This window comes from Gigantopelta aegis, chromosome 13 (genome assembly GCF_016097555.1).
Source record: "Gigantopelta aegis isolate Gae_Host chromosome 13, Gae_host_genome, whole genome shotgun sequence".
NCBI lineage: Eukaryota > Metazoa > Mollusca > Gastropoda > Neomphalida > Peltospiridae > Gigantopelta > Gigantopelta aegis.
The window spans coordinates 24,249,651-24,265,332 of record NC_054711.1 but is presented as its reverse complement, the minus strand read 5'-3'; the positions used below and the strand labels follow the sequence as shown (position 1 = coordinate 24,265,332).

Here is a 15,682-nt window from a genome sequence, read left to right as displayed (position 1 = left end):
TCAGAGGTGATATCAGTTTCCTTAATTTCAAACTCTGTAGTCACTTCTGTAACCTCTTCTGTCTCCTCCTCAGGTTTGGTACCAACAGTTATTTCTGCTTTGAAAGTTTCCTGTTCAAGAATCTCAGGTGTAATTTCAATTTCTTCTTTCACTTTCTCTTCTGTAACCTCAACTGTGATTTCCTCAACCTCATCAGGTTTGGTATGAATTGTTATTTCTTCTTTAAAGGTTTCCTGTTCAGTAATCTCTGGTGTAATTTCAATTTCTTCCTTCACTTTCTCATCTGTAACCTCTACTGAGATTTCCTCAACCTCGTCAGTTTTTGGACCAATTGTTATTTCTTCTTTGAACGTTTCCTGTTCAGGAATCTCTGGTGTAATTTCAATCTCTTCCTTCACTTTCTCTTCTGTAACCTCAACTGTGATTTCCTCAACCTCATCAGGTTTGGTATGAATTGTTATTTGTTCTTTGAACGTTTCCTGTTCAGGAATCTCAGGTGTAATTTCAATTTCTTCCTTCACTTTCTCTTCTGTAACCTCTAATGAGATTTCCTCAACCTCCTCAGTTTTTGGACCAATTGTTATTTCTTCTTTGAAAGTTTCCTGTTCAGTAATCTCAGGTGTAATTTCAATTTCTTCCTTCACTTTCTCTTCTGTAACCTCAACTGAAATTTCTTCAATCTCCTCAGGTTTTGGACCAATTGTTATTTCTTCTTTGAAAGTAGTCACCTCAGGAATCTCAGGAGTAATTTCAATTTCTTCTTTGACTTTCTCTTCTGTAACCTCTACTGTGATTTCCTCAATGTCCTCAGTTTTTGGACCAATTGTTATTTCTTCTTTGAACGTTTCCTGTTCAGTAATCTCTGGTGTAATTTCAATCTCTTCTTTCAGTTTCTCTGCTGTAAACTCAACTGAAATTTCCTCAATGTCCTCAGGTTTAGGACTGATAGTTATTTCTTCTTTGAAAGTTTCCTGTTCAGTAATCTCTGGTATAATTTCAATCTCTTCTTTCACTTTCTCTTCTGTAACCTCAACTGAAATTTCCTCAATGTCCTCAGGTTTAGGACTGATAGTTATTTCTTCTTTGAAAGTTTCCTGTTCAGTAATCTCTGGTGTAATTTCAATCTCTTCTTTCACTTTCTCTTCTGTAACCTCAAATGAAATTTCCTCAATGTCCTCAGGTTTAGGACTGATAGTTATTTCTTCTTTGAAAGTTTCCTGTTCAGTAATCTCTGGTGTAATTTCAATCTCTTCTTTCACTTTCTCTTCTGTAACCTCAACTGAAATTTCCTCAATGTCCTCAGGTTTAGGACTGATAGTTATTTCTTCTTGGAAAGTTTCCTGTTCAGTAATCTCTGGTGTAATTTCAATCTCTTCTTTCACTTTCTCTTCTGTAACCTCAACTGAAATTTCCTCAATGTCCTCAGGTTTAGTACTGATAGTTATTTCTTCTTTGAAAGTTTCCTGTTCAGTAATCTCTGGTGTAATTTCAATCTCTTCTTTCACTTTCTCTTCTGTAACCTCAACTGAAATTTCCTCAATGTCCTCAGGTTTAGGACTGATAGTTATTTCTTCTTTGAAAGTTTCCTGTTCAGTAATCTCTGGTGTAATTTCAATCTCTTCTTTCACTTTCTCTGCTGTAACCTCAACTGAAATTTCCTCAATGTCCTCAGGTTTAGGACTGATAGTTATTTCTTCTTTGAAAGTTTCCTGTTCAGTAATCTCTGGTGTAATTTCAATCTCTTCTTTCACTTTCTCTTCTGTAACCTCAACTGAAATTTCCTTATCCTCATCAGGTTTGGTATCAATTGTTATTTCTTGCTTGAAAGATTCCTGTATAGGAATCTCTGGTGTAATTTCAATTTGTTCTTTCACTTTCTCTTTGGTAACCTCAACTGAAATTTCCTCCAGGTTAGTAGTTTTTTCAGGTTGAGTTACTAGAGTTATCTCCTCTTTGAAAGTTTCAATACTTGGTACAGTTTCCTCACGAATGTCTTCTTTAGGTTTCTCAGTCTCAACTGTTTGACGTGTCTGAATCTCACTGGTTTCTTCTAGCTCTTCAGAAACAACAGGCGTTATGCTTTCAATTTCCTCAGGATAAATATCTGAAGTGACTTCCTCGATTACTGGAAATTCTTTTTCAGTTGTAACATCAACTGGTTTAATGGCTTCTGGTTGTTCTGGCACAATATCAGCTATTACTTCCTGAGTTTGAGGAAGTTCCTCAACCTCAGTGGGTACTTTCTGGTCAGCTATTTCATCAACAGCATGCATTTCATCTACAGAACCATGTTCACTTACAATTTGCTCAACAACATCAGATTCTAATTTATCTACAGGATATTCTAAGTCAATTGTCTGCTGTTCTTCTGGAACCGTCTCTCTCTCTGGAGAAGATTTCTTGCCTGCTGGGCAAAAGTTGGTTATCTCCCTTAGATGTTTGTGAAAACACTTATAATTAAGCCAAACCTACTTTAAGTAATCACAGACAAAAAGACTTTGAATACTTTTGATGAGACATCAAAGAATATTTTTTTGTTAAAAATATTATTATTATTACTGATGTTTTGTTTGTTTGTTGTTTTACTGAATTTGTAAAACTTGAAATGATTAAGTAATATCTAACAAAAATATTTTTATATTACAATATTTTAAAATAATATGGAAGGCAGTTTTCCATAGCTGATGTTTTATACCTAAAGGAGGTTTGGCACTAGTTTGGTAAATGTACATGCACATTGTAAGAAAAATAATATAAAAATACATGTAGATCTGTGAAGATATATATCTATTCTAATACTTTCATTTCCTAATGTTATTTACTTTTCATATAAAATATTACAGTATATATTATCTCTTTGACATAATTATACATTTTAAAAAAATCAAAAGCAATATAATTTCAGCAAATTATCAACTTCAAGCGAATCAAATTCCATGAATGTTATTAACCAATCAAAGAGCAAGATATTATTGTTTCAAAACCAATCAAATTTTATGTTATGGCCATTCATTTTGTATATGTGAATATAAAGCTATGCTTAAATCCATTAAATTTCATACGCAGTGGCCAATCAAAGTTAAGCACATTATTCTGAAGCCAAAGTTCATTCTGCATATAATTGTCTTTAAGCCAATGAAATTTCACAAAATTAATACATCATGGACAATCAAAGTTAAGAATATTAATACTTAAAGTGAAGACAATTTATGTAATTACCACTTGCACTGTGCATATTAATCTTCAGGAAGTCAAATGTTATGCATTTGGCATAATACATAAAATACAGATTTAAAGCAAAATATATTCTTGTCAATACATTTAAGTGAAACTATACAAATAAGAAAACCCAAAGTGTCTTTAGATTATTTTGAAATGTCTTCAATCGTCAAACACAGATCACATCTACTATTCAGCTGATTTCTTACACAGTGAAACCCTCTAAACCGGACACCCTTGGTACCAAGACAAATGTCCGGTTATAAGAGGGATCTGATTTTGAGAAGTTAAGTTCTGTCCTATTTTTTAAAAAAGGACTCTGTAAAATGTCTGGTTTTGAGAGAATTCCAGTTTACAGATTGTCTGGTCTTGAGAGAATTCCAGTTTACAGAGTGTCGGGTTTTGAGGGAATTCCAGTTTACAGAATGTCTGGTTTTGAGAGGTTTCACTGTACTTCTCTTAATATAATCACATGTTTATTAGCTACAAATAACTTAAAACCACTTTTTTATCTTAACTTAATATTAGCAATACTGAATCTATGCAAATGTACTGAAATTCAAATGCATAAAAAACCCTTGAAATTTAAACGAAATATGATCATACATTAAAATGTATTTGAAATGCAAAGAGCCCATTTTAGTTTATTGTGAGTTGGGTAATAGCTATACCACATCATGCCTGTATCTATTTATAACTCTTTTGTTTCCTTTCTGAATCTATAAAACATACATGTACATGTACCTACACCTATTGCTCTTACTAACTAAGTGCAGTGCCAACTTATATGCTATAACCAATTAATAAACAATTCTGAATAATGTGGGGTTTTTTTGTTCATTTTTTCTTTTCTTTTTCAAATTACACATATCAAGATGTTTTCATTCATTTACAAGAATAAATTATATTGTTTAAAAATTATAGTGTAACAAAATAAAAAATAATTATTCTATATTATAAATAAAGTTCTTAAATTAATATATATGAAACAAGATCATTTAACAGTTTGCCAAAATCAGCACATAATTTAGAGGACTTTACAGCACAGAAACTTTCAACAAATTATCTGGATGTAAATAAACAACCTTTCTAAACCTCTATCATAGTTTACATTGCAGTGAGATCACAGAAATAACACAATTTGTATCAATATAATCCGTCATAAACATGAAAACGATACACTTAATTATTTTTGGGAAAATAATCATATTAGGACTATATGAAGATACATGTATTATGACAAATTTTCTTTAAGTTTGTTAATAATTATTGTCATTATAAAAGCCAATTCCCCCTCCCCCATATTTGTGATGCACCTAAGAATGTACCACTGTAAACAGCATCTTTTTACTGTGAATGTAGTTAGTATAACACAATGCATTTCAAATATTAGCATATTTTATTTAAATTTTTACTCTTTGTGTGAGTGTGCGTCATCAGCGAAACAAGTTCATATTCATATCATGCAGTTTGTTGTTATCCTAAAATTGAACTCTAATTGTCTTATCCCAAGATTTGTTAACACTAATCAACACTAGTCAGCTAAAACTGAATCCATGTTTATCAAAATCTGTTATCCAAACCAACCCACATCACTCTCCCCACTCACAAACAAGAAAGAAAGAAAGAAGAAGAAATCAAAACAGAGAAAACTAAATATTATGAAGAATGATAAATAGTAGAAGCAAAAACATATATTATGCTAAGAGACGGACAAAATTATGAATAGCAATCGATTAATTTTAGAAAAAAATATATTAGAACCATCTTTTTGATGTCTGTAATATCAGATCAAACTGCATGATGTGAATAACAGCCCGAATAATATTAATGGTGCTAACTGATCAAATGATAAGTACTATTATAAAGAAAAAAGTAGTATAATTTCATATAATTTTTAAAAAAGAAATGTTTTGTATACTAAAAGGGTTTATAAAGAGTGCTAAAAATATATTATTTGCAATTTATTTATTAAATTTACTGAACAAAAACATATAAAATAATTATAAAGATTAATAATGTGAAGATTTTACAGAATTGATGAAATCTATAACTGGATATTTCAAGATTTCACAGTTGTTTTCATAAAATATATACAGAATTATTTTAGATTAATTAAAAAAGCTACAAAGGCTTTGAACTTTATAACTTAAATTATAGAATTTCAAAAATGTTTTAAGATAACATTTTGAGAGAAAAGACCTACACATACTGCTGTATTCCTTAGTTATTAGAAGCCATGTATCTAAGTATGAAACTATAATAAAAATAACAATAATAACAATAATAATAATAATAATAAATATATATAAAAAATTTGTACTGTATATGATCAAGCATTGCTTTGACTAAGTTTTAGAACTGATTGTTTTATTAACAAACCACTTTTTACAAAAAACTTTAATTAAGATTCCCCATTTTTCAATTAGTGAACTCTTAACCATAGCACAACTGAATTGTGAAGTATTTATACTATTTATTATATAACATTTAGTGAAATATCTTAAAATATCAGTGAAATAAAAGTGTTATCAGTAACTCAGTGACGACAACACATTTTAGAGTAAAAATTTCCCTATTTCACTCTAAAATGTGTTATCATCACTGTAGAAAGTATTATCTTCACTGTATGAAACCCGGAAACTATTTTGCTGCTGGCATTTTAAAATTAAGGTAAATTGCCAAAAGTTATATAATATATAGAAAAGTTCATGTTTTTTGTCAAATATGATTTATATCTCATCTCATGAAGTTTGCAATCATATCACACTCGTGTGACTTATGAGATATGATTGCAAACTTCACTCGATATATTATATTACCAATGATTCTGTAACCACCACTGCTTCAAGCAGCTGGCATTTAACACAGTACACAGTGAACTCAATAATACTTTGTTTTCACTAAACATTGAAAATTTAATTAAAAGATTATACATGTCCATTAATTTTACACTATCAGATACCTCTATTTTTGTTTACCATGTGTAAAGTTTATTTTGTTTAATGGCACCACTAGAGTACGTTGGTTTATTACTTTAGATGTCAAGATAATAACATACAATCAATATTTACATGTACACAAATTTTAACTCTGACATAACTACATATTAATAAATTAATATATTGATCATTAGTACACACATTATTTGTTATTACTATACAAGCATTGTCTACAGCCATCTTTACAATTTAGTTCATTCAGATTTGTTATCATTGGAAGTAAACAATTAAAAACCTTTATTGACAACTTAAAGGTGCACTATCAACTTAAATCAGTGTTATTGTATGTCAACCAGAGACTGTACCTGTTTTAAACAGATAAAGCACCTTTAAGTGACAAAGAAAATGACATATCATTCATTAAGTTTTTAACTTTTTCTGCTAATTAAGTCTGGCATGTTACATATATTTGTTCAAAGAGCAAGTCCTATTACTTCCAAGGATGCAAAAACCATACCTCATTCAGATATACATTTACCCACCCACCCCCATCCACCCCCATTACAATATTTTTCTGATTACATTACAAAGAATGAAACAAAAGTTTTTTTTGTTTCTTTTCATTGCTCAATGCATATGAAACTTTAAAGACGTTTAACATTTAACATGTGATGAGGCACTAGATAAGAGATTCATGGAATCAACCACTACCTGTATTTTGCCAAATATGCCCTTTGGCCTCTGCAATGTGCAGTATTCCAGTTTTGTTGTTTAGATTCCATAATCAAAACTGTATCTTTGCGTATGGCAGTCCAAAGGGTATTTTAACTTTGCTAATGTCTTCAGTCAGGACTTCAAAGTTTTATAAGCATGAGCCCTAACCGTATAACAGATAATACTAAATAATGCTTTTAATTTCACAGAGAAATACATGTAGTCAACTTGTTACCGAAAACCTCTAAATTTGTACAATCTAAATCAAATTCAGAACACATTTGGTGATATAGTAAGAGGCATTTTACAAAAACACAAATTTAGAAAATAATAATTCTGCAAATATTCTTGATTATAAACAATAAAAACAACAATGTTTTGCTCAAATACACCTGTAATTTCAAATACCAAGTTGTGAAAAAAAGGAAAAATAATTTCAACAGAGTGAAGGGTAAAAATTATTTTATGGGCAAAGGAGGGATTTAAAATGGGAAGAACACATCCAGGTATACACAAATACAATTTGAAGTTGGAATAATTTGTTTTAATATTAATATTATATAGCAGACTTAGGTTGGGGAAACATATTTTAATTTTAATATTATGAATACTGGGAAACTTGGGTTTCAGTATTAATATGTATTTGTACATTAATTACTCACATAGGTCAGGATAAACTATTCAGGGTAAATGATATTATCTCACACAGGTTTGTATATGACTTGATAACAGGGGGTGCTGAATGAGGGATGGTTAAGTTAATAAACAGGCAATGGTCCATGCAGGGTGCAGTGCAAGACGCATGCATGTAATAATCGGTAATTCAGAAGGAAATCAGGGGAGACTATCCTATAATTATTAAACATCTTCACAGAATTAATGCACTTTGATAACACCGAATTTCCAATATTAAAAACATGATATGATAAATGTTGTTGTGATTTTATTTTCATGTACAGAGCACAATTTTGACATCAATAATTTTTATTTATTTTATTCTATTATTAAAGATATATATGGCTAGTAGTAAAAATGCTTGAGTTTTAATTAAAAAAACCAAGTTTGAAACTTTGAAAATGATACATCATTTATTTCATTTAAAGTATTCCATTTATGCCTTTAATTATTTTTTTCAAACTTATCAAAGTGCATAAAAAATCTTCAAATATATAACATATATAAATATATATCAAAAGTAAATAATTTTTTTAAGTATCTTGATAAAATATAAATATTCAATAATTCAAAAATACAAAAATAATCGATTAAAAACTAAATTTTGCATATTCATTATCTGAAAAAAATAAGGAAATATACAACAAAACAATATAAAAAATCATCGTCCTACCTTGTATGTAGAGATCAGCCTTTGTGGTTGCAACACCCAATTCATTCTCAGCTCGGCATTCGAACTGACCTTCGTCTTCTGGGAGGGCTTCTGGTATCTCCAGAAGACAGACGCCGTCAATGTTGGTGGATGTCTTGAAGACTGGAGACTCCTGGATGGGTTCTCCGTCGAGGAACCAGCAGATGTCTGGCTGAGGCTGCCCTCGGACAACACACTCAAAGTGAGCCGGTTTGCCCTCAAGGGTCTCAACATTGGACAGCTCCTGTGTGAAGACTGGAGCCTCTCCTGCTGGAACCGGAACTTGTTCTTCTGGAACCTGGGTGTAAAGGAAAGGAATGTTGGTCTAAAAATTCTTTCTTGGTGAGAACATCATTCGTTATTTTTATTAAAATGTAATATGTGAAATTGATTTCTCTGTGATGCATACATGTAAGTTAATTATCAGTTTTCTAAGAAAAATATGTCAATATTGTTTTTTAAAATATGTTAACATTATCAGGAATGGGAATTGATTTGTTACATGAAAACTTATGACTGACATTTCATTACTCTGGTTAACTCATTGGCAGAGTGCATAAATTTAATGTTGCATAACTGACATGCAAACAGAATGCCGGTTCATCAGAACTCACCACTTAAGGGGAGGAAAAGAATGTTGGTTTAAACATTCATTCTTTTATTAACATGTAATATGTGAAATTGATTTCTCTGTGATGTATAATTTAATTATCAGTTTTCTTAGAAAAATATGTCAACATTTAAAAAAAAATGTATGTTAACATTATCAGCAATGGGAATTGATTTGTTACATGAAAACTTATTATTGACATGTCATTACTCTGAGCTGCATTCAACCAGACCGAGCAGAAAAACGTTCGCTAGACTGGTTTATGCCCTTCACAGTAAACCAAATGGCCACGTTGGGAACCAATCAAATTGTTCGCAAACGTTAGCGAAATGTTTGCTGGCTAAACTTGGGGCTGGTTAACTCAATGGCAGTGTGCATAACTTTAATGTTGCATAACTGACATGCAAACAGAATGCCGGTTCATCAGAACTCACCACTTAAGGGGAGCTATCTCTCTCGCTCATGATCCCAATACTAGTTCAAGGACAGTATGTAAATTGATATGGTGTTAATATGCTAGTATCTTAAATGGCTTCTCATAATCTAAGTTATATGAGCAATTAATCACTCCCCTCAGTTAGTTTTTTTTTTTTACAGTAAAGTCTGGTTTGTGTGAAATACTGTGCCCTGTAGCCGACTTTATTGTTGTGTCATGTACTGTAGCATTTATTGTGCCTGTAGTTGACTTTACAGTTGTGACATACTGTAGCATTTACTGTGCCCTGTAGTTGACTTTATTGTTGTGTCACGTACTGTAGCATTTACTGTGCCCTGTAGCCAACTTTATTGTGGTGTCACATACTGTAGCATTTACTGTGCCCTGTAGTTGACTTTATTGTTGTGTCACGTACTGTAGCATTTAGTGTGTCCTGTAGTTGACTTTATTATTGTGTCACATACTGTAGCATTTAGTGTGTCCTGTAGCTGACTTTATTGCTGTGTCACGTACTGTAGCATTTACTGTGCCCTGTAGTTGACTTTATTGCTGTGTCACGTACTGTAGCATTTAGTGTGTCCTGTAGTTAACTTTATTGTTGTGTCACATACTGTAGTATTTAGTGTGTCCTGTAGTTGACTTTATTGTTGTGTCACGTATTGTAGCATTTACTGTGCCCTGTAGTTGACTTTATTGTTGTGTCATGTACTGTAGCATTTAGTGTGCCCTGTAGTTGACTTTATTGTTGTGTCACGTACTGTAGCATTTACTGTGCCCTGTAGTTGACTTTATTGTTGTGTCCTGTAGTTGACTTTATTGTTGTGTCATGTACTGTAGCATTTACTGTGCCCTGTAGTTGACTTTATTGTTGTGTCATGTACTGTAGCATTTAGTGTGCCCTGTAGTTGACTTTATTGTTGTGTCACGTACTGTAGCATTTACTGTGCCCTGTAGTTGACTTTATTGTTGTGTCACATACTGTAGCATTTACTGTGCCCTGTAGCAAACTTTATTGTTGTGTCACATACTGTAGCATTTAGTGTGTCCTGTAGCTGACTTTATTGTTGTGTCACGTACTGTAGCATTTACTGTGCCCTGTAGTTGACTTTATTGTTGTGTCACGTACTGTAGCATTTAGTGTGTCCTATAGCTGACTTTATTGTCATGTCACATACTGTAATATTTATTCTGCCCTGTAATTTACTTTATTGTTGTGTCCTGTACTGTAGCATTTACCTGTTCTTTGAAGGTCACCTCTTGTTCGATGGGGACTTCTTCCTCAATGATCAACAAGTCAGCAGCAACATCTGTAGGCACCTCGGCCGCCACCTGGGGCTGCAACAACTTCTCAACTTCAACCGTCTCTTCAACCGATTCCCGTTCCTCTACGGTAAAGTCTCCTCGCGTCTCCTCAACCGACAACTGCGAGACTTCAGACAACATTGTAGTCAGTGAAACATCTTCTTTGACTGGGACAGGGGTCTCGTCTAGGGTGGTTTCCTCGGTAACGACCTCAGTCGTTTCGCGGACAACAAATTCGTGTGAAACTACCTCCGTCTCAATCTTCTCCGTGCCCGTACCTTCGAGCGTCAGACCCTCCAATCGATCCTGGTCTTTCTCAGCTAACTCAGCTGTCGTTTCCTCTGTGCTTGGTAGTTCTACAAGAAAACAATTAACAGGCATCAATATTAAAGGTCCTATGTCAAAGTTCAAGCTAAAATATTTTGTTATTTTCACATATATTTGAAATAAATAACTACAAATTAATTGATCCTAAACACAATCTTTTCTTAATTAAGTCAATAATAACAATGTTTAAAAGTCTTGTACTTGACAAAAAGAGGGGTTTCCCAAATACTTTGTGGCTAAATATAGCATGGTCACCACCTTCATTTCTTTTTCAGTTATCTGCAATGAATTATGGATAAACTAAGTGTGTTGAATGTGTATACATAAAAGAATGACAACACTAGTTAATGCATGTGAAACACTGTCAAGATTCCCCCCTAAAATAAAATAATGTCTAATAATAAATGCATTTTGTTGTAATTTTTGTTGTTGTTTCAAAGCAAAAAATAATAAATATTTTTGGCGGCAACAGCCATTACTGCAACTTTGACATAGCACCTTTAATGAACCAGAGTAGCCTCATTGGGTTAATTTGCCTCAACAGGTCCTAATTTAGAATTGAAAAAAGACAGTAGTGACTTATCCCTTCCCAAAAGATGGGAGAGAAGTGTGATAAAAATCAGCGAAGTGAACATTTATGGGTTCGTCTCAGTGGTGTAGTGGTCAAGTCATATACATGTAGGTACTGGATTAGCATCCCAGTTGTGTGTGTCACGTAGAGTCAAATTTAATGGCTCACTGGGCAGATTCAAGACCACTATACCAACTTCTCACTTTTTAACCACTAACTCTCCTGGACATAAAGCCCAGCTAGTTGAGATGTGTCAAGGACAGCTTGCTTGTACCGTAATTGAATATGTAACCCATAATTGGATATGTAAACCAAAATCCAGTCATAATTAATTGGACTAGTAATTTTTACAATTTTTAGTTCCTGGGTAAAAAGATTTTAAGTTTAAGAGGGAAAGAAGATATCTGCAACGGTATAAAATGATGTGTGTTACATGATATTAAATGACATATTTTGATTTTGGTCATGAAATTCAAATTCAGTACTACAACAAATGACAAAGGTTTTAATTTAATATTAATAATGATTGTAATAATGAAGACATGTACATGTACATGTATGGTAGTACCATACTTATTAACTAGCAAATAATTTCAAATGGATTTTTTGTGTTCCACTTTAAATACATTATATTTTTTTGCCAACTTAATTATTATATAACCGGATTTTCATTACAAAATTCAATTTTAGTTCCAAAAAAAGGCCAACATATGGGTTTAGTTTAATGATATAAACTATTAACTACATGTAATATTTGTTTTAATTTAGGGTTTAGTTTAATGATATAACCTATTAACTACATGTAAAATAAGGTTTAGTTAAAATTACATGTAAACGTTTTATCAAACTAATTAACTTAATTATTATTAATCCTGATCTTTGTCACAGAATTCAGGTTTAATTCTTATCAAATGACAAAAGTTTCAGTTAATAATTCCATGTTTGTGTTGTATGTAGTAATTTTAAAACCAAATCATTTTGCAAATGCAATAGGTTGTAGAAACAATTTGCCATCCCCATATAATCTCACTTTTTGATTTTAAAAAGAATTCTGTTCACAAGGAAATTACTCATTTTTCAAGAACACCCCTATTCCACCCTCACAGGAACTATTGTGTAAACGCCTCCAATATCACATACAAGAATTCCATAAACAAGATGTACTGATAGCTCCAATAATCTTTCACATTAACTGATTGCATGATTAGCAAACGTAACAGACTGAACTTATGCAAGCTGAAGATCACTCCCTTGAAATGATGCTTGGTGAACAATCACATAAAGTTTCAAATAAAATGTATTAAATTTTATTGCAAAGCGATCAATTTACCACTCTTCTAAAACTTTCAAGGCGAGTGTGTAGGGATGTGGGATTGATTAATATAAAAATAGTACATCAAACTTTGTCATTTTATGGACTTGTTTAATATTTTTTATTCCCAATACATGAATGAAAGATATTGAAAAACATCAGCTCTTTGATTTATGAATGAAATTGTGATATGATCTATATCTCATTGTGTGAACTATGCAATTATACCATGTCACACTTGCTTATAAATACAATGGACGAAAGTACTAAAATATAGTGTATACAGCTGTGGTTGTGTGGCATGCCATCTATTTTTAACTTCATGAAGTACAGTAAAACTCCTCTAAACCGGACACCCTTGGAACCAAGTAAACAGTCATGTTTTAGAGGTGTCCGGTTTAGAGAGGTTCTCTTCTACACATATTTAAAAGGGGACCAAGTAAAACGTCCGATTTTGACGGAATTCCAGTTTACAGAGGGTCCGGTTTTGAGAGGTTTTACTGTAGTATGACTATGGTAGAAGCCTGCATAGGGAAACAGTTATGTCTTAATTTGACACTATCTGTGTTTACCTTTCTGTCAGCAGTGGTTATTACTTCTCTAACAATTGAGCCTACTGTCAATTGACCCTGGTCAAAACTTCCACTACCTCAGATGTACTTTTTCTATCCCACATGACCACATATGATGAAGTCTTCTAGTCCTCTTCCCACTGTTCTTCTCATTTAGACATAACTCTTGTAGAGTTAGATGCCATTCGACTTTTATTACCAGTCTACAGTAAAGTGATCTAGGCATAGTTGGTCAGTTGTGCAGACTGTCATCATGTGTAGATGGTGTCACCAGTGAATAACAATGAGTGTGTGTGTGTGTGAGTATTTTTAACATGCCCATATGCCACTAAGGTTTCAGGCATGTCTGTCGCGGGCCAAGTCTCTGGATAGCCAGTGGGTTGGTCCAGACCAGAATAAATAATAATGAGCGGATAATTTTGGGAATTACACAATAATTAACTACTGCTGCTTGTACCAGTGTGTTCAGCTGGATTAACTACCAACCTTAAAAAAACAACTATGGGTTGTTAGTTGATATTATTGTTGTGTCATGTACTGTAAACATATTTAAATCTTACTTGCCACTCCATTATGAACATCTTGATTAGTAAATTAAAGCAAACCAATACTAGCCCATGTCCAAGCAAATCATCATTAACGTTAATTTTCATGTGTTGAAACTAGGGTCTGTCCCTTTAGCCGTATTCATTATCCCTGTGAACACAAACTGAACACACCAACCAGCAGTAATTACATCTTGTCAATATGCACTGTACACACATGCACCACTGTTGGTGCTAAGATGGTCTTTATATGAATACAGTTGTTGTTTTTTCTTTCTGCTTTGGATAATCAATTGCTTTATCTACTGTAGCTATATTTTGCAAACATCTGATATTATCATGGTATGCATTTTGGAGAAGGCCTAGTAAGTTGGAAAACATGTGCCTATAATCCATTTGTTTTTCAATAGTAGTAATATATGTTTCAAAACAATCAATCACTGTTTTGAGAATGATTCATGATTGCATGCCATCATGGCTGTCTTTGTATGTAAGTCAACATATCTGATGAGCTCTGTCTTAAGCTTGTCAACGTGTCCTTCCGACACTCTACCTTGTGAAGAAAAAACATGATATGATTGTCAAATTATGTACCAGTTTTGTTGTTCAGATAAGATTAGTAATACCATGCAGTCATGGAATTGGTCATCATCCTTCAGACAAAGTAGGAAAGATGTATTATCCTGGGGAGTCTTTTTACAGATGTAAAACTTGACACGGGAGTAGTCACTAAGAGCACACCCAGTCCACAAGTCAGCTCAAAAATGTAAATGATAAATCAGTCACCTATGAAGAGATTTGAACGATTGATACTCTGCTTAGAGTTCAGTACTCTACCTACTGAGTTAATCGGGAAATTCCCACAAGCTGTGTTGCCATTGGAGAACTTTACACCAACACCACTATATACTTTTTTCTCAAAATATTGAGATATATCCCAGAGCTAAAGTTTATTTTGTTTAACAACACCACTAGAGCACAATGATTTATTAATCATCGGCTGTTGGATGTCAATCATTTGGTACTTTTGACATATGGTCTTAGAGAGGAAAACTGCTACTTTTTTTCCATTAATTAGTAGCAAGGGATCTTTTATATTCACCATCACAAAGACATGATGGCACATACCACAGCCTTTAATTGATATACAAGTCATGGTGTACTGGCATCCCAGAGCTATGCGCCTGGGCAGTTAACATGTTACAGAATCTGACTGGTTATAATTGTATATTCTTATTTTAAGAACACACACAGTTACCATATCAGCCTCCATCAAGGATTCAGAAAGGAGAAATCTCTGTGTAAGATTCCTATGCTCTACCAGAATAACAGAGCTAAAAGTGGAAGTTATCACTAGATACATGTACAGCAGGTAGTATAGTAGTTTATATCAATACTACTACAAATCTGCAACACAAAATAATACAAGACAGTTTGTGCAGAGATACAATTTTGATCCTGGTAAGTTTCTTCATTCACACCTACTGCACTGACTTGCATGGCCTTTGACAGGCTTGCATGGATTTTGACAGACTTGCATGGCCTTTGACAGGCTTGCATGGCCTTTGACAGGCTTACATGGTTTTTGACAGGCTTGCATGACCTTTGGCAGACTTGCATGGCCTTTGTCAGGCTTGCATGGCCTTTGACAGATTTGCATGACCTTTGACAGACTTCCATAGCCTTTGACAGACTTGCATGACCTTTGACATGCTTGCATGGGCTTTGACAGGCTTGCATGGCCTTTGACAGACTTGCATGGCCTT

The 15,682-nt window shown here is 33.2% G+C and overlaps 1 protein-coding gene across 1 annotated transcript in view; it reads right to left on the bottom strand.

The window, feature by feature from the left end:
• Positions 1-15,682, bottom strand: part of LOC121387235 (titin-like) — a 481,073-nt gene that overhangs the window by 231,658 nt on the left and 233,733 nt on the right. The window contains exons 87-88 of the mRNA XM_041518261.1: positions 10,524-10,945; positions 8,224-8,539 (exon numbers count right to left, since the gene is read on the bottom strand). Of these exons, the coding sequence (XP_041374195.1) occupies positions 8,224-8,539; positions 10,524-10,945 (738 nt within the window). The remainder of the gene's footprint in view (positions 1-8,223; positions 8,540-10,523; positions 10,946-15,682) is intronic.